This window comes from Poromitra crassiceps (genome assembly GCF_964638095.1).
Source record: "Poromitra crassiceps genome assembly, chromosome: 15".
Taxonomy (NCBI): domain Eukaryota; kingdom Metazoa; phylum Chordata; class Actinopteri; order Beryciformes; family Melamphaidae; genus Poromitra; species Poromitra crassiceps.
The window spans coordinates 17,261,106-17,287,891 of NC_139634.1; the positions used below are offsets into that span (position 1 = coordinate 17,261,106).

The window sequence follows — 26,786 nt, forward strand, 5'->3', positions numbered from 1 at the left end:
AATGTCGTAATAAAAACCAGACTCGGGGTGGTTGAATTTGGGCGTGTGTGTGTGTGTGTGTGTGTGTGTGTGTGTAGCTAGCAGGAGATTGGTGTTTATTATGGTTAAATGAGGTAAGCAACAGCAAATGTGGCAAACGGCTAATGAGGAATAGAGAACAGTACACAGCAGGCAGTGGGGCACACACAGAGGCCACCTCTGCACACACACACAAACACACTCTCACACACACACTCTCTCTCTCTCTCTCACACATACACAGAGGCCACCTCTGCACACACACACAAACACACTCTCACACACACACTCTCTCTCTCTCTCTCACACATACACAGAGGCCACCTCTGCACACACACACAAACACACTCTCACACACACACTCTCTCTCTCTCTCTCACACACACACACACAGAGGCCACCTCTGCACACACACACAAACACACTCTCTCTCTCACACACACACAAACACACTCTCTCACACACACACACTCTCTCACACACACACACAGTCCACCTCTGCACACACTCAGTTTTTATGTGCGGCTTAGATTTACATATTTGTGCACACATGCCTCCCATCTAAATAATGCCTTAATACAGGCTAACAAACGCATGCACTGATTAACTTAAGCGTGTGTGTGTGTGTGTGTGCGTGCCCGTGCGCGTGCACACTCTCACACACACGCGCGCGCTTGCTCACTCGCTCCCTCTCCAGGCTCTAATTGGCTGTAATAACCTCATGGACAGGCAGATATCCAGGTGCGTAAACTCTGTTTCCCACAGAGTCTCAATTCTCCTCCCATGCACACACACACACACACACACACACACACACACACACACACACACACTCCGCAATCACTTCCACATGTGTGTGTAGGACAGTGCCTGTGCCTGTGTGTGTGTGTGTGTGTGTGTGTGACCACATGTTTGTCCCTGTGTGTATGAGTGTGTGTGTGTCCTTTCCCGTTGTAATCGGGCCTGCAGGATAAATAAACAGGCTGATTGTCAGCAGCGGCGTGGAGAGCAGGAGGACAGAGGGAGCGGACGGATTACATTCACCTCCGGCGCCCCCCAGAGGCCCGAGCGCCTGGCGGGGTTATAATTACGCTTTGATTAATTAGGCCCCTCGTTATGGGGGAGGGCAGGGTGTTTTTGTTGTTTTGCTCAGCTTTGAACCAATGCATTTTCCCTCCATGCTAACTTTTGAGCCTTTCTCCCCCCCCCCCCCCCCACACTTTTCTCTGCACTCTCTCAACTCTTTCTTTCTTTTATTTCCTTCTCTTTTCTTTCTCTGCCCTCTCTTGTCTCTCCCCTCCTCTCTGTTCCCTTTCTCTCTCCATTGGTCCTTCAGGACTTTGAGAAGATCTCTGAGTTCTTCAAGGCGAACTACAAGGTGGAGCTCACAGAGAAGGACCTGTGTGTCAGGGGCTGGAACTGGGGAACAGCCAAATTCTCAGGTAAACAACACACACTCTCTCACTAGGGGTGTGCCGAAAAATCGTTTCTTAGATGCATCGCGATGAGACACGTAACGATTCAAATCGATGCAAAATGTTCGATTATCGATTACTTTTCCTGACCACAGAAACAGAGCCGTAGCGCCCGGAACGAAAATGGCGGCGGCAGCTAACGCGCTAGCTCTGACTGAGCGTCAGATTCACCCATCTGGGTTAAAATCCACCGTGTGGAGGCAATTCGGGTTTTATGAACATGAAGGCAGAACGACGATTGATAGAAGCTACTCCGTGTGTCAGACGTGTAAAACACGAATCAAGTACAGTGGCAACACCACGAACATGAGGCAGCACCTCACGCGTTTCCATCCCGGGTGGGAGGAGGAGAAGATGCTGGTTGTTGCTACTGCTAACCAACCTAACTATGTCACGGTAACGGCACACTTCTCATAAGTGACAACGACTGGGAGCTGGTGAGTTATGTCCTCCAGACAAGAGTGATGACTGGGGCGACATCACATCTACTCGCGCGTTCGCATTGACTTTGTACGTACTCACGTTGCGCGAATTTTACGAAAATCGCCCCCCGGTGTGAACGCCCGGTTAAACGGCTCAGTAAAGAACAGACGCGATTTGTAGAAGATGGATTTTCTCAGGTGCTGTAAAACCTTGAGCAAGTTTGATAGCGCCCTGCTGGAGAAGGAAGTGCCTTGACACCTGACCGACCTGCTAAAACAACAACAAACACAACAGCGAGTGCAGCCTTGTCAGTCTGCTCACTCCCCTCCTCCTGTGTCTCCTCTGCAGGCCCTCTGTTGTCGTTTGACGTCAACGACACCACGGCGTTCGAGGTGCCTCTGTCCAGCGTGTCGCAGTGCGCCACGGGCAAGAACGAGGTCACCCTGGAGTTCCACCAGAACGACGACGCGGAGGTTTCCCTCATGGAGGTCCGCTTCTACGTCCCGCCCGGCCAGGCCGATGAGGGACAGGACGCAGTCGAGGTAATAAATCCCTCCCATGGGTTTCAGCTGCTCTTCACAGGTTGGAAGCAGTTTGTACGGAGGATCTGCCTCTGTCGGCCAGCACGACCTGTAGTAGGAAAACTAGTTTGAATGGTCATAGTTACTCCGACTACTGTCCCATGTCCAGTCTTCCCACTTTGACTTCTGTACTTATGTGTTTACTCTTTGCTGGTCTTATGAGTATCGAGTGCGATTGGTTTCAGTCATTATGTGGTCGTTTCTTATCCCGCCACCGGGGGGAGCCTCAGCCTAAATACAAGGCAACTTTTGCATGTGTCTTTTGAACGATTGACCAGTTCATTCTCTATAAAACGGCGTGTTTTTGTCTGTGTTGACTCTGGATAGTAGCACTGAAAGTGTGTGTGTCCTCAGGCGTTTGCCCAGAACGTGCTCTCCAAGGCCGACGTCATCCAGGCCACCGGAGACGCTGTGTGTGTCTTCAAAGAGCTGCAGTGTCTCACGCCCAGAGGAAGGTAGAGGAACAACACACACACACACACACACACACACACAAAAGACAGCCACCCACCCACAGATTTCCCAAGTCACGTTATCCCTTTAATTGGAAAAATACCCCAGGAATTTACATATTTGGTGGATGCTTTTATCCAAAGCAGCTCAGCGGACCGTGAGAGGAGACATTCTTAGCGTGGGTGGCCCCACTGGGAATCAAACCCCCAACCACGACAGTATTCATGCCATGCTCAACTCCATACTTCAGTTCACACTTCCTCACTTAAGAATGTATTTGCCACCACTGCTCTCCCTCCTTCCCTCAGGTACGACATCCGTATCTACCCCTCGTTCCTTCACCTCCACGGTAAGACGTTCGACTACAAGATTCCCTACACTACTGTCCTGCGTCTGTTCCTGCTGCCGCACAAGGACCAGAGGCAGATGTTCTTTGTGGTAAGTTGGGCTGTCAGTGTCTTTTCTGTTTGTTTGACACTGTTGACATAAGCTACGAAATTTAAGCCGGCATCCAAAATAAGCCAGAGGTTTTTTCCTCCATTCTCTCTCTCACACTGTTTTCCCCCCCCCCCCCCGTCCTCTGTCTCTGTAGATCAGCCTGGATCCCCCGATCAAGCAGGGTCAAACGCGTTACCACTTCCTCATTCTGCTCTTCTCCAAGGAGGAGGACGTCAGCCTCACCCTCAACATGAGCGAGTGAGTGTACCGATAAATTAAAGCAAGTCTACTCCGTCTCATGGGGTGCAAGACACCATTGATGTGTGGGAGAGTTGAGCGTAAAGATGGTAAACCTATCCTTTCTGTGTGTGTGTGTGTGTGTGTGTGTGTGTAACAGGGAGGATGTGGAGCGTCGGTTTGAGGGCAAGCTCAGTAAGAACATGTCAGGCTCCCTCTATGAGATGGTCAGCAGGGTGATGAAGGCCCTGGTCAACCGCAAGATCACCGTGCCCGGAAACTTCCAGGGGTACACACACCTGTGCATCATTAAGATCGCATTTACACACCTGCACAACTCTCATGTATGCAATCGCACTCACAACTTTTCAACACATTTGAATGCATCCAATTAAAACGCCTGCTTCTCCTCCAGCCACTCGGGGGCGCAGTGCATCACGTGCTCGTACAAAGCCTCCTCCGGCCTCCTCTACCCGCTGGAGAGGGGATTCATCTACGTGCACAAGCCACCCGTGCACCTGCGCTTCGAGGAGATCTCCTGCGTCAACTTCGCCCGAGGCACCACCACCACGCGCTCCTTTGACTTTGAGATTGAGACCAAGCAGGGGAGCCAATACACCTTCAGCAGCATCGAGAGGTAAGGAACACACACACACACACACCCACTCAGCCTTACTTAATATAATTGGGGTGCATGTCTTAAGTCTCTATTGTGAACTTCATGTATGAATGGAGACACCTGCAACCAGGTAATGAGATTTTTCACAGAGATATGTCATGTGACCCTACCGGTTTTCAGTGATGTTTTGGGTATAGAATTGTGTGTTAATTTAAACTTGCACACTCATTTATACAATGGATAAAGTTCAAGTTTGTAATTCATCATGAAGTGCAGCAAAAGGCAAAGACTGTATAGGCTATAAGCAAGGCCTGGCTTCAAATGTTGTTGTTGTCTGATTTAGTTTTTGTCCAATATGGTGGGTGACCCTTACTGTTGATGATCCAAAGCTAATCTTCCCTCCATGTGGCGCTTGGCGGCTGTTAATCTCGGAGCCTGCATGCAGCACAAAGATGAGTAGAAAACTTTTCCCTGCTGCATTCTGAATGAACCCCCTGGCTTTCTGCTTCCCCAGAGAAGAATACGGCAAACTGTTTGACTTCGTTAACGCCAAGAAGCTCAACATCAAGAACAGAGGGTTCAAAGAGGTAACACTTTGGAGTTTCTACTTTCCACCCAGTGTGTGAACTAATATATGATATTCTACCACTTTACCACACTGTGTTCCATCCTACATATTGATGGTTGTTGCCCTTCTCCTGTCTGTCTGTCCATGTACCCCTGTAGAAGAAGGTGGGTATGGTAACGGGCGTTGACGTGTGGAGTGGGGCAGCACTTGATCTTTTTGTTTGGGAGTGCTTATCGCTTGCTTGGTGTGTTGTTGTGCGTCTCTGTGTCTGTGTGCGTGCGCGCGCGCGTGTGTATGACGGGGGGGCGCGCATCCTATAATGTTGATTTTGTTTGGACGTGTCGGTCGATTGCCGTGTTTTGACCTGATAAATGTTGAGCGATTCACAACTAATCATGGAACAAGGGGGTGAAAGAGTGTGTGAATATGATAACTCTGTGTGTTATTTATTATTTTCTGTTGAGTTTTGTTTGCATCTCGCTGACTAATGTATGGCCCAGGGCTTTTTGGTGTGCGTTAACACTCAACAGAAGTGTCAAAGCGCTGATTGCACGCGACATAATGTTGTCTGTTGACATCAACAAGCCCCCCAATCTGTCCGTCAACACAGCCAGAGGACCGGCTTGGTTCCATTGGTAACCAGGTTAAGTTTATTTATATAGCCCTTTATGACATGTGAGGTCTCAAAGGGCTTAACATACCAAACATCTAATGATGTGATACACTAGAAGAGGTTGAAAATCTTAACAAATGATGAAAAGACTGGGGAGTTTACACTACAAGACTGGTTCATTAAGATTTTTTATCACAACAAAAAAAACGGACTGAAATACACTACACAACTGACTCAGACGAGGCAGTATACACTACAAGACTTTTCACTTTGAAATTCAAACATGTTTGATATCATCTTTGTGGCTCCGACTGGCGTCGGGAGGCAGTTTGCAATTGAAGACTAGAAATCTGGAGGCAGTTTACACTAACAGATTAGAAATCTGTACCCAGTATACACTACCAGATTTTGCTGCCGACTGGCACAACAACTGCAGACTAGGGTCAACAAAGACAGACTGACCCCAACTGGAAATCCTGTGTAAAATCGGGGGGGAAAGTCTTGTAGTGTAAACTAGGCATTATATATCTTACGACATCGTGTACATGTTAGATCATACTACATACACATGTTCGTGCCTATGAGAAATTTTGAGTCTCCACTTCACGTCACCTGCATGTCTTTGGACCGTGGGAGGAAACCGGTCATCTGTTGCTACGGTTACTGGGTCAGCAGAGGAGGTCAATTAGAATGAATGGGCCTGCTCTCCATGTTGATGCCGATAAAGTGATATTGACGTATGGTAATAGAAACTGCTACGTGGGGGGGGGGGGGGTATTTGTTTGATTTTGGCTGCACAATTAAATTTGAAAAAAGAATAAAACAAAATTGCAGTATGAACCACCCAAATTTCAGAAAAAATTTAAAAACTTCACTACATTCAAACGGAACAAACATGTTTCATAACAAAAAGAGATATTTTTTATCTAATAAACATGTTTCTAGTTGGCTGAAAAATCTATTTCTGTATATGATTTTATCAATATGATTTTGTCAATATTGTGCAGCCCTATTTCCAAGATGACATTACAATACAGCCAAAGACTTCTACTTGGGAACTGTTTATTTCCTAAGGCAGAGGAGGTTAGGCTGAGAATCCAATGAAGCTTTCATAAAATGCAACCCTTGACATTAGGGATGCAGATTTTTATACATTTCCTTAATCAATTAATTGATCATGTTGGCGATAAATTACACCTGTCTTTAGGCCTACCCAATACGTTGATCAACCAACTAAACTTCCTGCATTAGCTGTCATTGTGCTTGTGGACGTGACATATTTCAATATTATATTACAATATTTACAATGATTACTGTTGTCTTTTTGGGTGTAATTCTCCCACACTTGACTTTCTGTCTGCTAGCTTGGCTTTCTTCTTCCTCGATCTGTATGAGCAGTGAAAGTTAAATTTCGCCCTCGTGGTGTTAAATCATTTCAGCAAAGAAAATAAAAATGAGAAAATAGCACATAGCCTACATTGTGGATTAATCAGTTAACATATAGTTTGATCGATCAAATTCGTAACGATCGATTCATCGATTAAGCATTAACATCCCTACTTGACATAGCCAGCGGTGGAAACTGTCCTTTCACCTCTCATCTTGGGCGTTGGTAATTGGAAAACCGCAGAAATGTCTTTATCCAGTCCTTTAGAAGAGCATTTCCCAACTCCGTCAGGAGGACTAGTGCATTGTGTTTTTGACCGTGCGATGTGTTTCCAGGGCATGAAGGGCAAAAGCAACGAGTACAGCGACTCTGACGAGGACCAGCACGACGCGTACCTGGAGAGGATGAAGGCTGAGGGCAAGATCAGGGAGGAGGGCGATGGCAGCGAGGAATCGGAGGGCGAGAGCGGTGAGTGACGGCTTCGCTCGACTAATGGGATTGTCCGTATGACAGAGGTGGGCGGTACATGTTGGTGTTGAGATCAGCAGGCTTCATTGGGTGCTTTTCCTTCTTACTTCACTTTGTAGACGAGTCTTTCAACCCCGGAGAGGAGGATGATGAGGTTGCGGAAGAGTGAGTCACTTTTTATATCTATATAAAATATATTATATATTATATATATTAATATATATATATGTTTTTATTGCCATGAGTCTGTTCTCCCTTGTCCATCTCTCCTTCTCCTTGGAAACAAATCTCCCACTTCCTCTCTCTACTTCATTATTTTTCTTTTCCCCCCCATCTTCTTTCCGAATATTTTTTGCTCCTGTTCCTCCGCCTCCGTCCGTCAGGTACGACAGCAACGCCTCGGCGAGCGACAGCAGCGGCTCAGGAGGGGACGGCAGCGACGATGAGGCCAAGACGAAGAAAAAGGCCAAGAAAGCCAAAGTAGTGAAGGAGAAGAAGGAGAGGAAACCACGCAAGGAGGTGAGGGAACAGATGGAGGGTAGAAGAAGAGGTGATGGAACAGATGGAGGGTAGAAGAAGAGGTGATGGAACAGATGGAGGGTAGAAGAAGAGGTGATGGAACAGATGGAGGGTAGAAGAAGAGGTGATGGAGCAGATGGAGGGTAGAAGAAAGTGAGTGAGAAATGTGTGTATCTTTGTTGCCCGTAGGATACCCTCACATTAACCTCTGGATGTGTGTGTGCTTGTATTACTATACATGTCAGGAAGAGTTTAAATCTCATCTTGGGGGGGGGAGGGCAATGCATGTATAAGTCAGTGTAACATTAGCTAACTTGCCACTGACACACGAGCTGGCTAATATACCCACTAAAACTGCTAATTTAGTGAAGCTAGTACAAAATCCTGCTAATTACAACAATTAATTATGGTAATTGTAGTTCACCAACATTGCTTTAGTGCTTTACAGCATTAAATCTAGCCTTGTTTTTATGAAGTAAATTAGATTAACAAGAAACACCTGCTACATCAAGGCACCTGCAGTGAATCTAAAACATAAAATTACTTTGCCAGCTGTTAATTTACCTGGGTGGACCGACCACATTTCATTTTATGGGCAACATTGAATGTGAGGACATTTTGGCCATTGAATGGAGCTGGTGTAGTCGGAGAAGTAAGGTTACCTTATGGGTGAAGTTTGATGATGATCATCAGTGGAATTTCCTCACAAGTATAATGCAAGTGTGTGTGTTTGTTTCTATGAGAGAGAGAGAGAGAGAACCTGTTCTTGACTTCACACTTGCCTCCCTCCCGGTGCAGAAGAAGCAGAAGGACCCCGGTGCCCCCAAAAGGCCGATGAGTGCCTACATGCTGTGGCTGAACGCGAGCCGCGAGAGCATCAAGTCGGAGAACCCGGGCATCTCCGTCACAGAGATCTCCAAGAAGGCCGGGGAGATGTGGAGACAGCTGGGCAAGGATGATAAGGAGGTGAGGGAGGAGAGGAGAGAGTGTTTCTGTGTTGGCGTGTTTCAGTTTTTTTATTTCTGATTGTGTGACGATATGAAAAGCGCGAACGTAAAGTGAAGCGTCCCAAAGAACTACTGGAAAAAGTGCCGCGGTGCTTTGTCAGTACTGCTAGTCCATGCAGCACTAAGGTCTTCTGGTTTGATTAGAGACAGTCGGCATGTGTGGCAACGGCAACAAAATGTTATACGGCTGGCGCGCGAGTGGGGTAAAACCGCCCATATATCTCAATGGGCTGACTCACCGAAGGAAGGTGCTGCGGCTCTAACAACAGTTCTGGGCGTTCTAGAGCAGAACACAAGACGTCTGTTCAGATGTGCGTTTACTGCGGTGGTCAAATCCCCGATCGTGTCTGCCTGGGCTGGGCTAGCAGCTAAATTCTGCCTTTGCTGAATGGATCGAACGGGGGATTTACCCCACCCTGACCACGCCCCCAGCCAGACTGAGCCAGCTTAACCCAGCGTCTATGACGAGACATCGCCTCAACCTATACAGACCAGTGCTTCAGCAAAGACGGATAAACACATCTTCCTTCTATTTCTCTCAGGAGTGGGACGGGAAGGCAGCAGAAGCAAAGAAGCAGTATGACATTGCCAAGAAAGAGTACAAAGAAAGCGGTGGAGGATCAGCCCCCCCCACTCCCAAGAAGTAAGGCTGGGACACACACACTTGTGCACAAACAATTAAGTTTGTTTTTCTTCCTCTGACACAATCTTAAAACAACACCTCTTTCTTCCCACCTCATCAGGGAGAAGAAGAAGGTGGAAGGAGCCAAGGAGGAGAAGAAGAGGAAGTCTGCCGGAGGAGAAAAGGACAGGGAGCGCTCAGGAGGCAACGACAGCTTCAAGAGCAAAGAGTTCATCGAGACCAGCGAGGACTCCTCAGACGCTGACCGCAAGTCCAAGTCCAAGTCCAAGAGCAAGAGCAAGAGCAAGAAGGCAAAGAAGAAGGTAAAGCGTATTCATCTTATTATGATGATAGAAGTTTATTCATTAGGGGAGGAAAACTTGTGGGGGGAAATGAACCATCTCATTTTCGAGGCGGTCCTAACATGCAATACAAACAAAATGGAAAAACAAGAAACGAATCAAGGAAGTTACAGTAATAGGAAAAAACAAAACAACAATCAATTCAACACACATGCTACAGGTAAGACGATCAACACACAAACATCAGAAAGATAAGAACATAGGTGAACACAACCACTAGATGGCAACAGAGAGGCCATGAACACATACTTGCCCATTATAGGGTATACAGCAAATTAATTACCTTATGACAACTCCAGTCCCGTCATTCAAACTATTCAGGTTTACCAATGCATTTGTTTGCCTTGTAACAATACACATATTTCAGAGTACAAAATAAGTTTGACTTCTGCTTACCAAAGGTGGACAGACTCCTCTACCTGAGCCAACACTGGCCAGGCAATTTGTGGTCGCAGTTGCTTTTATTTTTCTCTACTCTTTTCTCAACTGTCAACGTTAGGAGTGGACAATGCTCTATTCAAGATCAAACTCTTCTCAGCAAATAGTTGCAGAAGAAAGGCGATAGTAATGCCATTTCTGGCACATGGGCTGGGAAAAACAATAGCAGACACCTAGGGGTTAAGCTTGACTAATATTGTAGGTTACATGAACAAATTACACACACAGACAGACACATCTTTAATTGGTTTGCGGTTATACTGGCAAAATTGATGGACATTTTGGAAAGGCTAAAATTTCCTCATAGCTTGCAAAATTGACAAACCACCAAGGATCTCATGTCTCACACACACATTTTAATTTCTTCTCAGATTACCAGAGTAAAAAATATCTTGTCAAAGCCTCTGTTGCTCTGACGTCACACACTGGCTCAAGTATTCTCAACCTGTTCTTCTTTACATTCTTTGTCTGTCAGGAATCTGATGAAGAGGAGGAAGAGGCCGTGTCCACACCCCCCGCCTCAGAGGAAGCGTCTGACTAAACACACGCACTCTTCTCCACCGTCTACACACTCACAAATCAAGGACCAAGAATTTGTACTCCTCATGTGTATATCGCACAGACAAACGGACTCAAAAGACAAAACCAAACGGACTTGAGTTGAATTTTTCACCCTCCCGCTCTTCTACGTGTTTTGTTTTACGAGTACCGACTCTCAACGCTGAACTGAACTCGTGTAATATTTGATGTTTCAAAGTGGGTTTTCCTGCTGACAGTTCAGTCTTTTGGCGGTATACCGGTTGTACTACGTTTCCCATGATACTTGCCGGGTGCTTTCCTCTCACCCATTGGGATAGTTGTAGTTTTATAGCACTAAGGAGTGCAGGAGCGATTAGCTGGTTATTGGGGATGAGGAAGGGAGAGGAGTAGCCATTTTGTCTTTCATGTGTTAAAAAACTGCAATTCAGTGTGTTTTTATTTTGTTATGCTATGTTGTTTTCAGGCCGAATAAATAAATGAATCTTTTGTAACGAAGCCTCAATGCTCAGGTTTACTTACAGCTGGTTTAGAACCGATTTATAGTTATCAAATGCATTGGTAGGAACCGCAGCATAAGTTCATGGGTTGTGTCTATGGTAGATTATTTAATGGGGATTCACTTAAACTAATAAAACGGTAATAAAACAAGTCTGCCTGCATTGAGTAACGAGTTAAAATGCAATAAGATGTGTCACAAACTGGTTTCTGCTTTACTCCCCGACTCCTTAGATGTGCGTGTAATTTTACGTAATGCGTTTGTTGCATTTAGAGGTTGCTTATTTCTCCGTCTCATCAGAATCTACTGAATAAGGACTTGTCTATTTACTGTAATTCCACCCTCATGCCAGCATATCAAAGGCTTCCTTATTGAAGTCGAGGCTTTGGCACCATTAGCAATCCTTCACGTTTTGCCCCGGGGGCGAGATGGAAAGCTCTTTGGACATCTCAAGAAATCCTGAGGGGGTGTCCATCAATAACTGCTGTTCATCAAGCCCATTTAACCAGGCGTGGCGGTTGGAGAATGTGTGTTATCAGGGACGTTGGATGGAGACTGGTGAAGGTCGGAGAGCCAGTGGTTTGAGAGTCGAGTCTCAGGCCTAAGTACACAGTGGTTTGTAAAAGGGATGCTGTGTTCGGGTTGAGGAGGGTGGTTTCTAAGAGCCAGAGACACCAGGATGTGGCTTTCAGTGCCGCACATACAGTACTGGTTTTGAAGTTAAGGTACTTCTCCCTCTTCAATACCCTCATTGTTCTCAGGTTTTGTCACTTTAACTTTAAATCAGGGTTCACTTGATTTTCCCTGATTTATCGCAGCTTGTCTTAATCCAAATGCTAATTCCCAATGCAACTGAAACTCTGGAATAACCCAAATCATTCTAACACAGTACCAGGAAACTGAGACGTCACTGTCTGGCCCGTACATGTCAAGTGCAACAGTATCGGCGTTCGTTCAGATGCTGTGTAAGGTAAGAGAGGCTATACACGTGTGTGTGTGTGTGTGAGAGAATGTGTTGACACTGATCATTTCCTATAGCGTCACTTTCACAGTGGTTTCCCCTTTCACAAATATCACATGAAGGAGCGTCCATCTTTCACTCCATCTCCCTCTCTCTCATCTACAGTCTGACAACCTGCGCCTCATGTTTGCCTTAGACATATAGATCTATTAGCAGGACCATTACTGGAATGTGTGCGTCTGTGTTGTAAATGTTGCATGGAGTTATGAAGGCATGAATGTCTTGTACATCTAAAGTACATGTGTTTATGTGTTATCTTGTCCTGTATTATGTTACCTATAATTGACCACAACCATAATGGAACCACTTACGAAATGACATTCTCTAGGCACATACACACACTCACTGTCATTACATTATCTCAATGATGTGAGAGGCAATAATGCAAGTGTATTGAGGAATAGTCGTATCGCATGTCGCAATTATTGCACAGTTGTCAATAGTGCCATAGTTTGTTAATTATTATTGTCCATTGGACCCAAGCCTCTTATAGCGGCCTCATTATAGGAATATAATTTTTCATCAGTTTATACACGTAGGCCATCACAACTCACTAGACAGTCACTCAAATCATTACAATCAGGCCAGTTTGTACAGTAGCAGCTGAAGTGGGAAGCCTCCACTCAGCAGACTTACCTCATTTGAATTAGGGGAGGTGCTGCTGTCGGCCAATCAGGGCCCAGTATTGTCTTGGTTCGGCCTCTCAGGACTTCTGCCTTCTGCCTCTCAGTCTGCATCTATTCAATGAATACACTTTAAACTAAAATGTATGTATTTGCAAAACATGTGGAAGAACTGTTTTCCCCCTGAGCCATAGTATATTTAAAAACTATTTATAAACTGAATCATATGGGGGCCTTAAACCTCTCGGCTTTGGGACCCAAATCCGAATCCTTGCAAGGCAGCAGGATTCACGCGAGATCACGATCACATGACAAATCCATCTTGCCACGCTCCAATCTTTTGGTTTGAATCCGAACCACCAGTGGACCAATCAGCATCCTATCAGGCAGCTACAGGCGGGCTTTAGGTGTGACGAGAAATGAGCCTGTGATAGACAGATGGTTCATCCAATCACCTGCCCCACCTGCCATGTATGTGTGCCCCATTAAACGTTTCCCAACCGAGTTCCGAGATGGTTATGTGAAACAAGCCATCTGGCAGTTTCAGGTTATCATCCTTTTGTCATGAAATCAAAAGACTATTCTTGACATGCGAGGACCCAAAAGAGAAAAAGCCAGGGATGCAAATGAGTCACCTTTAGGTGACAGTCACCTTTTTGATCCCAAAATAAGGCACTTAAGTGAATTATTTTAAGTGGTTTTGTCTGCCCTGGTATCTGTCACCTTTTTGACTCCGTGGGTTTGCATCCCTGAAAGCCCCGGACGTGTTTTGGGCATCATTCAAAGTTTGAGAAACCAGGATATGAAACATTTATATCCACAGCCAGGTCTATATATGTTGTCTATTATGTATGACGTGTTTTATTGTTTATTGATTTGTTGACCATGACTGTAAATGTTTAGCTCTGAGTTTTTCCTTGCGTGCATTTAGAGTGACATTGGATGCCGTGACCTGGGCGGCGTTTAGCCCGGATCACAGCGTTTAAATGAAATTGCAGGTGGGCCTGACAAAAAGTGGATGGGCCACACTATTGACGTAATTGACATTATCCAAATAATTGACATTATCCGAATCAGAATCGGCTTTATTGGCCAAGTATGTAGACATACAGGGAATTTGACTCTGGTATAAGTTGCTCTTAATGTGCTTTCAAAGGAAAATAAAATGTATGCATACAAGCTAAAACGAACAAACAAGGACTGCGATCAAAGGTATATAAAGCAAGTTAACTGCTATTTGCATTATATACAATATAAGTGTGATGCTATGAATATGTATATAAGCAGGAGTAAAATAAAGAAATAATTGTATACCTATGTACAAATCATTGTATAGCTCACTGCAAAGACAGTAAAAGTATGGGGTTTGTTTGCTGTCAAAAGGGTGTAACTGCATCATGTATGCCATTTTGACACCTGCAGTAGCAAAACCTTACTTTTGACACTGACCAAGCCTTGTGGGTAGACTGGAGGATCCTAACCGCACTTATGTCAGCTCATAATGCATGCTGTCATAAGTAATGCTAGCATTGCAGCATGATAACATAATTTCTACTATCCTATATTCTAATGCATATTCTAGGTCAATATTAGATGAATATAAATATGTTAATATTCCCATTAAATACTTAGGCCTAGATTAAAATGTTATTCTATAAGGTTAGGAGTGTGAACTGGTCAATACGAGGTCTGATAGTAAGAGTTTTGCAGGGGTTTTTCACTTCTTTGAATGTGTCCCAGCCAGGACACATCAATAAGTCATGTGTCCTGGGACACATGGTCCACCTGCTCTTTAACATGACAGGTCATTCCATTTGTTCAGAGGGTCAGGCAAATCATTTGATAGTCATAGTGTTCTGCAAAGTCATTAAAAGTTTGTTTGGTTTGCTATCAAAAGGGTGTAACAATTGCGCTTATGTCCTTTTGACACCTAGTAAAACCCCACTTTTGACACTGACCAAGCCTTGTGGTAGAGGATTCAAACAGCTTTGTAGATAAGTAGGTCATGGGCCAACTAGAACTGATTAACTTTTCACGCCCACTGGCCAAAAAAAGTCGTGGCAATGGGGGTAGCCAATCACAAAAATGCGCCTACGTTCCAAACGGATTCACGCAACACGTTGTGGCAGAGGTACTGTATGCACTCTACTGACCATCTACTGCCATTGGCCCTCTATGGCAGTATGGCACTAACACTAAAATTGCCAGGGTTAAGAGTTAGAGTCCCACTGGGTGGTCACACACACTAACGCTGAGCTGAAAATGAATGAACCCATAGTAGAATGTGCTTTAGATAAAAGCATCTGACAAATGGCAGATACCCACCAAAAATTATGTCAGTTCAGTTCAGTTCACTTTATTTATACAGGAAGGGATAAAAATGACATTTCACATGTACATTTAACTGGCCTGACTCAGTTACAAACTGGTTTTCAGCAGGTTCATGTTCTGCAGTACATTAAACAAAAAATAATTAGTATACAAGAACATGTTCATTTTCACTACATACAATATTACAGACCTAACAAAAACAATTACATTTACAGTCATTCATTCATTCATCAATACGAAGACAGCAACAACAAAAATGTCAGAAATGTGTCTGAAAATGGATCCATTGAATATTGACTGTTGCCCCTAAGAGGAATGGGAGCTGGGGATTTGTGGTGAAGAGAGAGAGAGAGAGAGAGAGGGGGGGGTGAGGGGAGGAGAGAGAGAGAGTGAGGGAGGGACAGAGGAGAGAGAGAGAGGAGGAGTGTGAGGGAGGGACAGAGTAGATATGCTGTTGTTTTCTCTAACTCATTTGTAGAACAGGGGGCGGTCCAATTAGCCTCATAAACCAATGGCATGAAGACTTGAGTGAGAGGAAGAAGCTGGCAGGGAGGTTTTAGCCACAGTCACTGATGTATTGTAGCAGATGAGCACAGGCCACAACAAGAAGAGAGAGTGAAGATAAGGCTGCAAGGCCAAAGACACCAAGTTCTGCTCATTAGACTCAGGTAACCAAGCTTCTTGGTGTGTGTGTGTTTTGTAAAGGGGACCGCGGTCCGTTTTAGGCACCTGTTGAGACCGGACAGGAGCGCCATTCTCCTCTGACAAAGCAGCCATGGGGTCCAAGGTGTTTGGTTGCGTGGCAGACTTCTTCACCTACGAGACCACCAAGTCTGTGGTGGTGAAGAGCTGGTTAGTGGGCATCACCAACCGCATCGTGCAGCTGCTCATCATCACCTACTTTGTCGGGTCAGTCAGTGTGTGTGTGTTTTGTGCATGTTTTCTTGTCAATGGTGGGTAGAGTAAACAAAAACGGTACTCAAGTAAAAGTACAGTTACTTCATAATATCAAGTAGAAGTCAAACAAAAAAGTACCAATACAAATAATTACTTGAGTAAGAGGGAAAAAAGTATCTCCTAAAAAACGACTCGGTAGTGAGTAACTAGATGCAATTTATGGTAACATTATACAACGGTCCGTTATCAAAGTGTGTGTGTGTGTGTGTGTGTGTGTGTGTGTGTGTGTGTGTGTGTGTATACACTAGTCACAAGTTTGATCTCTTGCTAAATGACTTCCAGGGGCAATTTGAGGAGAATGGGAGGGGAATTTCCTTATTAACTCTAGATTTGAGGGGAAAGTGAAGGAAAATGTTTTTTTTACGACCCCTCCCTAACATATCCATTGTTAAACTGCCATCTAATATCCGTCCTAACATGTGGTCTGTTGAGTCTTAAGCTCTTGCTTTATTTGAAACGAGTGAAGAAGTCTGCCACCAGGGGTGAGATTCCTTCACATGTTTCCAATGAAATGTCACCTAATTTATTACCTTTATTGAATAAAGCAACATTTTCTTGATACTAGACGTGTGAGCATGTGGTGTGTTTGGGTGAAACTGCCCTGGAAATTAGTTGATTTAATACAATTTCAACTAACCTGACGCTGCCAGATGGACGGTTTAGCTCCACATTACGTTTCACTAAACCAGTCGAGAGATCTCTTTTGATCTCGCGAGGTTATCCATCTTGCAAGCAAGGTTAGAAAAAACCTGGGACAGCGCTTTACATAGAGTTACAACGGTACAACCACATGTGCATGCCTGAGTTTGATACAGTTCAAACAGTCTTACACAGTATATCTCTGCAAGGCCAGACTCTCTCAAATGTAGCCTACTCAGCTGTTGATGATACTGTATGAATGAATGAATGAATGAATGAATGAATGAATGAATGAAAATTTTATTTACGTGTCAGGACAATTTACATGACCCATCCCACATGGGATTATCAGACACATCAACATACAGTTATTTCCATATCTATTACGGTGCTTGAACAATACAAAACCGTACAAACACACACACAGCAGCACGCGGCATCAGCAGCAAAACACAGATTTAACTACAATGTGTATTAAGTAAAATATATGAATTATCTATCATATGTCATCTTTTTCCTCCTATCCCACGCATGAGAGATATATTCGGAAAAAGCAAAGATGTTATCAAAAAGAAATTCAAGTATGGCACCTTCTTCAAAATCTAACAGGTTTAACTCAGGGGAGTGAACTTTTTTAAATAGTGTATCTCGTAAGTCATGATACAAGGGGCAGTACAAAATAAAGTGAAATTCATTCTCCACTTCCATCAACTCACAATATTCACAAATCCTATCCTCCTCCGCCGTCCCTCTGTATCTGCCTGTTTCAATATGTGTAACAGTAAATGTGACTGTTGTCATATTGCAAAGGTAGATTTAGCCTATTATGTCCTGGCTGGCACTGCCCTAAACTAGCAGGATTTTGGGCTGCAGTCTTTGGAACCCTGTCTGACGCATTCCATATAGATCTTCAAGCTCGAGCTGAGATGAGTAATGACACATGTCTGACAAACAGTGTTGGGGGTAAGTCATTACAAAAGTAACATATTACATCAAAGGGCCGGTTGTGAATGTAACACGATATAAATCTATCTAGCCACGTGTTATATCCTATTTCATAATTGCCTCTGATTCGATTATTATTGCTTTTAGTAATAACTTAATACTTAATAACTAGGTCTGAAAGCAGAATTATAGGGAAAATAATGACAAACAAACAACTAATAGCCTACAGCTATTATTCGATTTAACAATGGCTATTTTCAGCCGTATTGTGAAGAATTGTACTGTGAGAACTGTTTTATTTGCTAACTGGCCACATAAAATGAGGAGCCGGGCTGGATTTGGCCCCTGGGCCTTGAGTTTGACACATGTGGGGGGGGATCAATTAAAAGGTTTCATTTAGTCTGGGACCCTCTAATATGCCACTTCAAAAGATTAAAAACCCTCCCCCTAAACATTACTCCCCCCCCCCCCCGCTTCTATTTTTCTTTTGTGGGTATTGGGCAAGTTACTTTTGAAAATTAACTACATATTACTAGTTACTTTCATTTGAAAGTAATAAGTTACTTTACAATATTAATGCCTGTGTAGAGTAACTCGTTACACTACTTTTGCGTTACTTTCACCAAAATAACCGCAGAACGACACCGCCGTCATCCCGAACAAGAATTTCAACCGTCCTGAAGTCAGTGTAAACCGTCCAAAATTCTAAATGTTATTATTTTCCTTTGTTATTGTCATCTACCAGTGGTTATTCTTTGCATAAAAAACACACGCAATTTGATTAGGAAATGATTGTATCTTTATTTAAATACTGTATGTGCTTCGATATTTTTAAAAAAAGTGTTTGCATTAGTTTTTATTATTATTATAAGCTGCTTAGAACTTGTGTAGGAAGTTAAACAGGGCATCATTCCCTCTCTAAAATAAATATTTTTTTCTGTTAAGTTTCTCGCGTGAAATTGAATTGCAATGTTTCAGATCAAGGGGTTGCCTTCTGTCACAGAGTATATACTGTACTGTACATCCATTTGAATTTGAGTTCAATTACTAAATAATGGGGTGATAACATGGTCTTGAAAATGGACTTGCATTGGCCTGGTCTTCTTGACTCTGTCTCGCTTTAGGTGGTCTTAGTCTCGCTGTAGCCAGTCATAGATCGTCTGGTGCACAATCAGATTTTGGCAGGGATTTCTCCTGGCGGAAATGCAGGAAACCAGGAAATGCTGACTTGTGATTCAGACCCTCCGTCGACTGGAAGTATTCTGACGTAAGACGTTAGGTCTGACCAGGTGAGACTAAGGTGGTTTTGACAACAACACTACCTTCATTTAACTCGTTAACTGGCTGTGTTTCCCTGTGATCTGCAGCTGGGTCTTCGTCCATGAGAAAGCCTACCAGGTGACCGACACGGGCATCGAGTCCTCTGTTATGACCAAAGTCAAAGGCTTCGGTCTCTATAACGGCCAGGTGATGGACGTGGCCGACTACGTCTCCCCTTCACAGGTGCGGGACCCCTGACACGTATGCGCGCACGCACACACACACACACACACACACACACTCACACACACACTCACTGAAGCTTTCTCTGAGGTATCCTAAAAGGAAAGAAAAAACCCTCTTTAAGGCTTCGGTACTCAGAGGTGAGGTCAAAAGGCCAAGAGATGTTGGATGGTGGTGATGATGAGTCATCTGAGAGTCACTGTGAGCTTTTGGCACCGTCATTGATCCCGCAACTGTGGTTTAAGTGTTTGTGATAATAAAGGAGCAACCTATCACAGTTTATGACTCGGTCTATCTGTTGGTTACGCTACCTCCCATTCAAAGGTGTTTTTGATGGCTGTTTTGTGTGTATTTTGGCATACACATCAGAATATCTTATTGATTTACTAATAAAACTAGAAAAATGCCCTCAGTAGAGTGCAGATCTCTGCCAAGCTCCGCTACGCGTATCTATCTACAAAAAATTCAGGAACTTATCTTTGCCGCAAGGACTGCATTATTTTTTGGCAGAAAATATGGCTCATAATGTACGTCTGCCGTGATGCCAGCCACACTGCCGCTCCCTCACACTTGCTCGCCCACTCACTCCACTAGCTCAGTGTTAGCCAATTAGCCTGCACACTGCAGCTGAAACACAACTGGTGCTTCAAATGGTCAGGAGGACTGCTCTTCAACACAACTGCTAACAAAACTTGCTGTCCTGAAATTGCGAACTACAGGAAGTAGCTTTCCAATCATATCTGTGATCACTTGTGCCCTCACCGGCCGCAGGAGTCAGCACTCAGATGGTCGTTGTCATGACGGTATAAAACGGTCAAAAGCTGAAGATTGTGAATCACCGCAAACCACAAGAGGTCGTTGAGCATACAGGCATACATGTGCACAGATGATATTACACACACACACACACACACACACACACACACACGAACGACTGAACGCATGATTTCCTCCAGGCTTTCGCCTGCGGAGATAATTACATGTAGATGCAGAGTGGGGGTTTCTGGCCCAACTTCACTACTTTCAAGGTGCACGGAGAAGGGAAAAAGGTCTAAAGAGGTCAAAACTCCAGCAACACTTATATTACACAACTTTATTTTTAGACCAACTTGGCTGAAACTTCCCATTGTCTAATATTACATGACATAACATAACATAACAACATGAAATATATGATATCATCCACGTCCTTCTCTCTGCAGGGTGCAGCTGTGTTCTGCATCATCGTCAAGTACATCATCACAGAGAACCAGGTCCAGGGAACATGTACAGAGGTGAGTCCACATTCAGTTCACACTGTGAACCAGGTCCAGGGAACATGTACAGAGGTGAGTCCACATTCAGTTCACACTGTGAACCAGGTCCAGGGAACATGTACAGAGGTGAGTCCACATTCAGTTCACACTGTGAACCAGGTCCAGGGAACATGTACAGAGGTGAGTCCACATTCAGTTCACACTGTGAACCAGGTCCAGGGAACATGTACAGAGGTGAGTCCACATTCAGTTCACACTGGGAACCAGGTCCAGGGAACATGTACAGAGGTGAGTCCACATTCAGTTCACACTGTGAACCAGGTCCAGGGAACATGTACAGAGGTGAGTCCACATTCAGTTCACACTGTGAACCAGGTCCAGGGAACATGTACAGAGGTGAGTCCACATTCAGTTCACACTGTGAACCAGGTCCAGGGAACATGTGCCGAGGTGAGTCCACATTCAGTTCACACTGTGAACTAATCGGCCGCCACTCAGTCAGCTTAACCGCTCAGCCATCCGGTAGTACTCAAAGGACATTAGCTTATTAGCTTTAGCCTGTCTGGAGAAAATGGTCCGTTGTGGTTCATGTTGCATTTTATGCATCTGTGCAGGTTTGTATGTGTAATGTGTGTGTGTGTGTGTGTGTGTGTGTGTGTGTGTGTGTGTGTGTAATGTGTGTGTGTGTGTGTGTTCTTTTGCAGAGCGTTCCAATGTTCAAGTGTGAGACAGATGAAGATTGCAAGGAGTACCCAAGCTATCTTGGCAATGGTGGGTTCAAGTTATTTTTCTCTCTCTTTCTTTTTTCTCCCAAATTGTACTTGGCCGATTCCCCCTGCTGTCCCAGTCGTCGTGAGTCCAACTTCTTACTTCCTCTGTGAAGTTGCAGACTGCAGCTGTCTCACCACAGAGCTGGGGGCGTTTCTGTGGGTTGGGCATATGGTCAAACTTAGGATCCAACGTGCTTATTTGATCAAAGTCAAATCACTCGTTTCTCTTTTATCTCTCTGTCACAGGAAGTCAAATTCTCTCTCTCTCTCTCTCTCTCTCTCTCTCTCTCTCTCTCTCTCTCTCTCTCTCTCTCTCTCTCTCTACCCCAGGTATAATAACTGGTGATTGTCTTAAAGAATCTAATGACTCCCAGGGAAAGTGTCTGATTCAGGGATGGTGTCCGGCCGAGATTGTTGACGGTGACAAGAGGTGACACACACGCACGCACGCACACACACACACACACACACACACCACCTCCACTCTCATCCTCATTCTTACTTCTTTACCACCGTCCTTCTCAGTACACCGATGCTGGATGTGGAAAACTTCACCATCTTCATCAAGAACAGTGTCCGCTTTCCTCTCTTCAACGTCACCAGGTGAGTCACACGAATGCATGCATGCATGCATGTGCGTGCACACACACACACACACACACACACGCACACACACACACACACACACGCACACAAGCATCTGGCAGCCTTATCATAAGTTAACAAATGTGTATCGTAACCCCTTGAATGATCTCTCCCTCCCTCCCTCTCTCTCTCTCTCTCTCTCTCTCTGTCTCATATAGAGGAAATTTCCCTTCCGATCTGACCTCGGATCAGATCAAGCGCTGTAACTACCATCCGGTGAGGAGCCCCCTCTGCCCCATCTTCCGGGTGGGGGACATATTGGACTACACCAAGCAAGACTTGAACGAGATCACCAAAAAGGTCCCACCTCCGTTCTCAGTGGAACACACAACATTATTGAATGCCTATTGAAGCTGCACCTGTCACTGCTCCCACTCAACCCACCTCAACTCAGTGTAATCGTGCATTCCTTTATAACTGGGGACTGGTAATCTTACGACTTCAAAGGTCATGAGCTGGGCGGTGACGTCATCAGAGCTGGTATTTCCCATTCCAAACTCGTAGGAGTCTCAGCAGCCCCAACCTCAAAAATCCAAGATGGCTGCGCCGCGCAACAACAGTAGTAGTAATCGTAGTAATATTGTTTAGCACTTCTGTTTTGTTTGTGTCTCATTAAATCAGCTGTACACACAGCACTGCCTAACTTCTATCTGTGTGGACATGAGGCTGCAGTGTTTGTATGCGCAAAATGCCGCAAAATGCCATGTTGTCAATTGTTATTGCTAACAATGGCTAGCCTGGCTATCTGGATCTGACCAATGAACAGTGAACTTTCCCAGCTCAAGTTTTCTGCAAATGGAACGCTAACAAAACGGATGTGATGTCATTTAGCCTCCACATCCCAGTTATTTTGCGATAAAGGAACGCACGATATTCACCTGTTATTTGCAGAATACAGTTGACCTATTTGATAGAAATCTCTGTGACCTCAGAAGCAGCATGAAACTGACTAAGAACTGTTCTAAGAAACTAAATGGCATAAATGAAGTCTTTTCGGAAAATACAATAGTTTCCCCCCCCCCCATATCGGTGCTTGTTTGGCCTTATAATGTCAGAGGTTACCCTCATTTTATGTCCTGCTACATCACTGAATAGAAGAAAGCCAGTAAAAGCTCTCTGTGTCTCAGGGTGGAGAAATAGGAATAAACATTGAGTGGAAGTGTAACCTGGACGTGGACATCGAGAGGTGCGGACCCCGCTACTCTTTCACGAGACTGGACGCCCCGTTTCAAAAGAACCCAGTCTCCAAAGGCTACAACTTCAGGTAGTGGGAAAATGAGTTTCTAGCTTTAGTCTTTTGCAGATTGTTCCTATGTTTAGAGGAAGACTGCAAGAAGCATTTTGGTGAAAATAAATAAATAAAATAAAATAGATTCAGTATTTTGTAAAGTTGCAGACTGCAGCTGTCTCACCACAGAGATGGGGACATTTCTGTGGGTTGGACATACGGTTAAGCTTAGGATCTATCATGCTTATTTTATCAAAATAAATCTCATGTTTATCTTTGTATCTCTCAGGAATTCACTGTGAAATTCAGTCTCCCCCCCGTCTATCTCTGTCTCTGTCTCCACCCTAGGTGTAATAACAGGTGTTTGTCTTAAACCCTCCAATGACTCCCAGGAATGTGGGTTAGTGGGGCTGGTGTAGATAGTTATTTCATTCTTCATCCTGCTCCGTCCATCCTCATCAGATTGTCCCATCATTGGCCAGAAGCCAATCGTCTTTCCCTTCTTCCTGTGCTCAATGCCTTTTCTTCTATGTTGTTTCCTCCTCTCTCACTCTCTCACTCTCTCTCTCTCTATCTCTCTCTCTCTCTCTCTCTCTCTCTCTCTCTCACCTCTCTCTGTCTGTCTGCAGGTTCGCCAAATATTTCATGTCAGCAAACGGGACTGAGTTTCGAACGCTGCACAAAGCCTTCGCCATCCGCTTTGATATTATGGTTACTGGCAATGTGAGTTGTGTGTGTGTGTGTGCGCGCGCGTGCGTGTATGGTTCAGTCTACTTTCAGGTTTCACTCTGTACCTTCTGTATAGATGGTTCAGTCTACTTTCAGGTTTCACTCTGTACCTTCTGTATAGATGGTTCAGTCTACTTTCAGGTTTCACTCTGTACCTTCTGTATAGATGGTTCAGTCTACTTTCAGGTTTCACTCTGTACCTTCTGTATAGATGTCTACTTTCAGGTTTCACTCTGTACCTTCTCTGTATAGATGTCTACTTTCAGGTTTCACTCTGTACCTTCTGTATAGATGTTTCAGTCTACTTTCAGGTTTCACTCTGTACCTTCTCTGTATAGATGGTTCAGTCTACTTTCAGGTTTCACTCTGTACCTTCTCTGTATAGATGGTTCAGTCTACTTTCAGGTTTCACTCTGTACCTTCTGTATAGATGTTTCAGTCTACTTTCAGGTTTCACTCTGTACCTTCTGTATAGATGTTTCAGTCTACTTTCAGGTTTCACTCTGTACCTTCTCTGTATAGATGGTTCAGTCTACTTTCAGGTTTCACTCTGTACCTTCTGTATAGATGGTTCAGTCTACTTTCAGGTTTCACTCTGTACCTTCTGTATAGATGGTTCAGTCTACTTTCAGGTTTCACTCTGTACCTTCTGTATAGATGGTTCAGTCTACTTTCAGGTTTCACTCTGTACCTTCTGTATAGATGTTTCAGTCTACTTTCAGGTTTCACTCTGTACCTTCTGTATAGATGGTTCAGTCTACTTTCAGGTTTCACTCTGTACCTTCTGTATAGATGTTTCAGTCTACTTTCAGGTTTCACTCTGTACCTTCTGTATAGATGGTTCAGTCTACTTTCAGGTTTCACTCTGTACCTTCTGTATAGATGGTTCAGTCTACTTTCAGGTTTCACTCTGTACCTTCTGTATAGATGGTTCAGTCTACTTTCAGGTTTCACTCTGTACCTTCTGTATAGATGGTTCAGTCTACTTTCAGGTTTCACTCTGTACCTTCTGTATAGATGGTTCAGTCTACTTTCAGGTTTCACTCTGTACCTTCTGTATAGATGGTTCAGTCTACTTTCAGGTTTCACTCTGTACCTTCTGTATAGATGGTTCAGTCTACTTTCAGGTTTCACTCTGTACCTTCTGTATAGATGGTTCAGTCTACTTTCAGGTTTCACTCTGTACCTTCTGTATAGATGGTTCAGTCTACTTTCAGGTTTCACTCTGTTTGTACCTTCTGTAGGCTATAGATGGTTCACTCTGTTTGTACCTTCTGTATAGACGGTTTTCACAGAACTGTGTGAGGCTATGGTTTACAGTGATTCTACACATGCTAAGAGGTTGCAGCATGCCGTGGACACCTCTGCCTCTTGGGGCTTATTGCTTCATTTGAAACCTAGCTTATTTCCTGTCAGCTATCATATTGCAAACACTGCAACAGGAAGTAAGCCAGGGGCAATTTACAATGTTGATGTTGTCAAGTTAAAACAGTCTATTTGTCAACCTGTGGTGCCACCTGATGTTTAACATACTCCGGTAGCATCTCATCTGGAAAGCATCCAGTCTCCTAAGATCATCTTTGTGCAGAGTCCATGTTTCGCATGCGTATAATAGGACACTAAATACACAACTGTTTATTATTTTCAATTTAGTTCCTGTACTTATATCAGAGATACTCACAAGTCATTTGTTGCAAGTCAAGTCAAGTGTCAAGTCTTGTGTGTGTTCCTCATGTTTGGCTTTGTAAGGGGGCAAATTCCTTCATTGAGATCTTACATCAGCCGTCATCCAAGTTCTGGATAGTGTTACTGTAGTTGGGTGAGAAGATTGATCTTGTGAAATTTATGTTGAGAATATTGTCAGGTTTGTCATAGAGCATGAAGTGCACATGTTGATCATATTTCTGTGCTTTCAGGCAGGGAAGTTTGACACTATTCCAACACTGATCAACCTGGTAGCTGCCTTCACCTCTATTGGACTGGTAAGATCTGCACATCATCTTCACAAACAATGAAAATATACTTTTCTCGTAGCTATTAAAGTACTAACTAGTGTTCTGTGTGGTTGTAGGGTACGGTTCTCTGTGATGTTATCCTACTGAACTTCATGAAAGGGGCGGAGCAGTACAAAGCCAAGAAGTTCGAGGAGGTAAACACAAAATTAAATTAGCAACACATTGTCCTTTTTGTGTTTATACATGTACATGCATCTTGCCTCAAAACAAGTTGAGGTAGCAACAGCAGTAGTCTGTGAGGGAACTTCCTCTTCGTCCATGATCTCGTATCTTCTTCATTCCATCCCTCTCTCTCCCAGGTGTCAGAAGCCCAGATAGAAGCGTTCCTCTCCCAGAGTCCGAGCAGCCTGTCAATCAAACCAAATATCAAGAGCTCCTACGACTCTGGAGCCAACTCGCTCTCGAATGACCTCTGACCTCTGGAGCCAACTCTCTAATGACCTCTGAGTGACCACGTCTCAGCCCATCTGCAGGAAAAAGCATCCCCTCCTCTCCTCACTCTCATTGAACTGTTTGATTCCATTCAGATTTCCCCAGCTTTAGATGAATTCCCCTTTTCCATAGAACGATATTCACTATGCCTATTCTGGGATGTCAGGGTACTGCAATCAGCTTTAGTTTAGGTTAGTAGTTTAAGTTTAAGTATTGGTGTGGCAATTGGGTAAAGTTGGTCTAGGATGCTGCCAATTCTGCAATTCCTCAACTGGAACTAGGGGTCGAAGGTGATCTATCGCCCTGTAGCCCGCAACTGCAACTTCACGGTCAAGTTCCTGGTTCCCCACCCTCAGCCCAAAAGCAAGGCATCCCTTATGTAAGAATCACCTCAAATAATAATAATAATGAGAAGCAACGCCCTCACC

At 44.2% G+C, this 26,786-nt stretch overlaps 2 protein-coding genes across 3 annotated transcripts in view; both read left to right on the forward strand.

The window, feature by feature from the left end:
* Nucleotides 1-11,259, forward strand: part of ssrp1a (structure specific recognition protein 1a) — a 19,248-nt gene extending 7,989 nt beyond the window's left edge. For both annotated transcript variants that reach the window (XM_083651643.1, XM_083651642.1), the window contains exons 4-18: nucleotides 1,355-1,460; nucleotides 2,265-2,458; nucleotides 2,852-2,952; nucleotides 3,259-3,388; nucleotides 3,543-3,646; nucleotides 3,786-3,914; nucleotides 4,041-4,262; nucleotides 4,759-4,831; nucleotides 7,148-7,280; nucleotides 7,400-7,445; nucleotides 7,664-7,799; nucleotides 8,598-8,765; nucleotides 9,349-9,449; nucleotides 9,550-9,751; nucleotides 10,704-11,259. In XM_083651643.1, the coding sequence (XP_083507769.1) occupies nucleotides 1,355-1,460; nucleotides 2,265-2,458; nucleotides 2,852-2,952; nucleotides 3,259-3,388; nucleotides 3,543-3,646; nucleotides 3,786-3,914; nucleotides 4,041-4,262; nucleotides 4,759-4,831; nucleotides 7,148-7,280; nucleotides 7,400-7,445; nucleotides 7,664-7,799; nucleotides 8,598-8,765; nucleotides 9,349-9,449; nucleotides 9,550-9,751; nucleotides 10,704-10,769 (1,911 nt within the window). In that variant the 3' untranslated portion in view covers nucleotides 10,770-11,259. The remainder of the gene's footprint in view (nucleotides 1-1,354; nucleotides 1,461-2,264; nucleotides 2,459-2,851; nucleotides 2,953-3,258; nucleotides 3,389-3,542; nucleotides 3,647-3,785; nucleotides 3,915-4,040; nucleotides 4,263-4,758; nucleotides 4,832-7,147; nucleotides 7,281-7,399; nucleotides 7,446-7,663; nucleotides 7,800-8,597; nucleotides 8,766-9,348; nucleotides 9,450-9,549; nucleotides 9,752-10,703) is intronic.
* A 4,755-nt stretch (nucleotides 11,260-16,014) lies between these two features.
* p2rx3a (purinergic receptor P2X, ligand-gated ion channel, 3a) lies at nucleotides 16,015-26,342 on the forward strand (the record flags this gene model as incomplete). The annotated part of the gene is made up of 11 exons (XM_083651780.1): nucleotides 16,015-16,148; nucleotides 19,148-19,283; nucleotides 20,486-20,557; nucleotides 21,684-21,739; nucleotides 21,835-21,912; nucleotides 22,113-22,254; nucleotides 23,082-23,218; nucleotides 23,812-23,905; nucleotides 25,828-25,893; nucleotides 25,983-26,060; nucleotides 26,226-26,342. 11 exons carry the CDS (start codon nucleotides 16,015-16,017, stop codon nucleotides 26,340-26,342), a joined length of 1,110 nt encoding a protein of 369 aa, XP_083507906.1.
* Nucleotides 26,343-26,786: the final 444 nt, after the last annotated feature.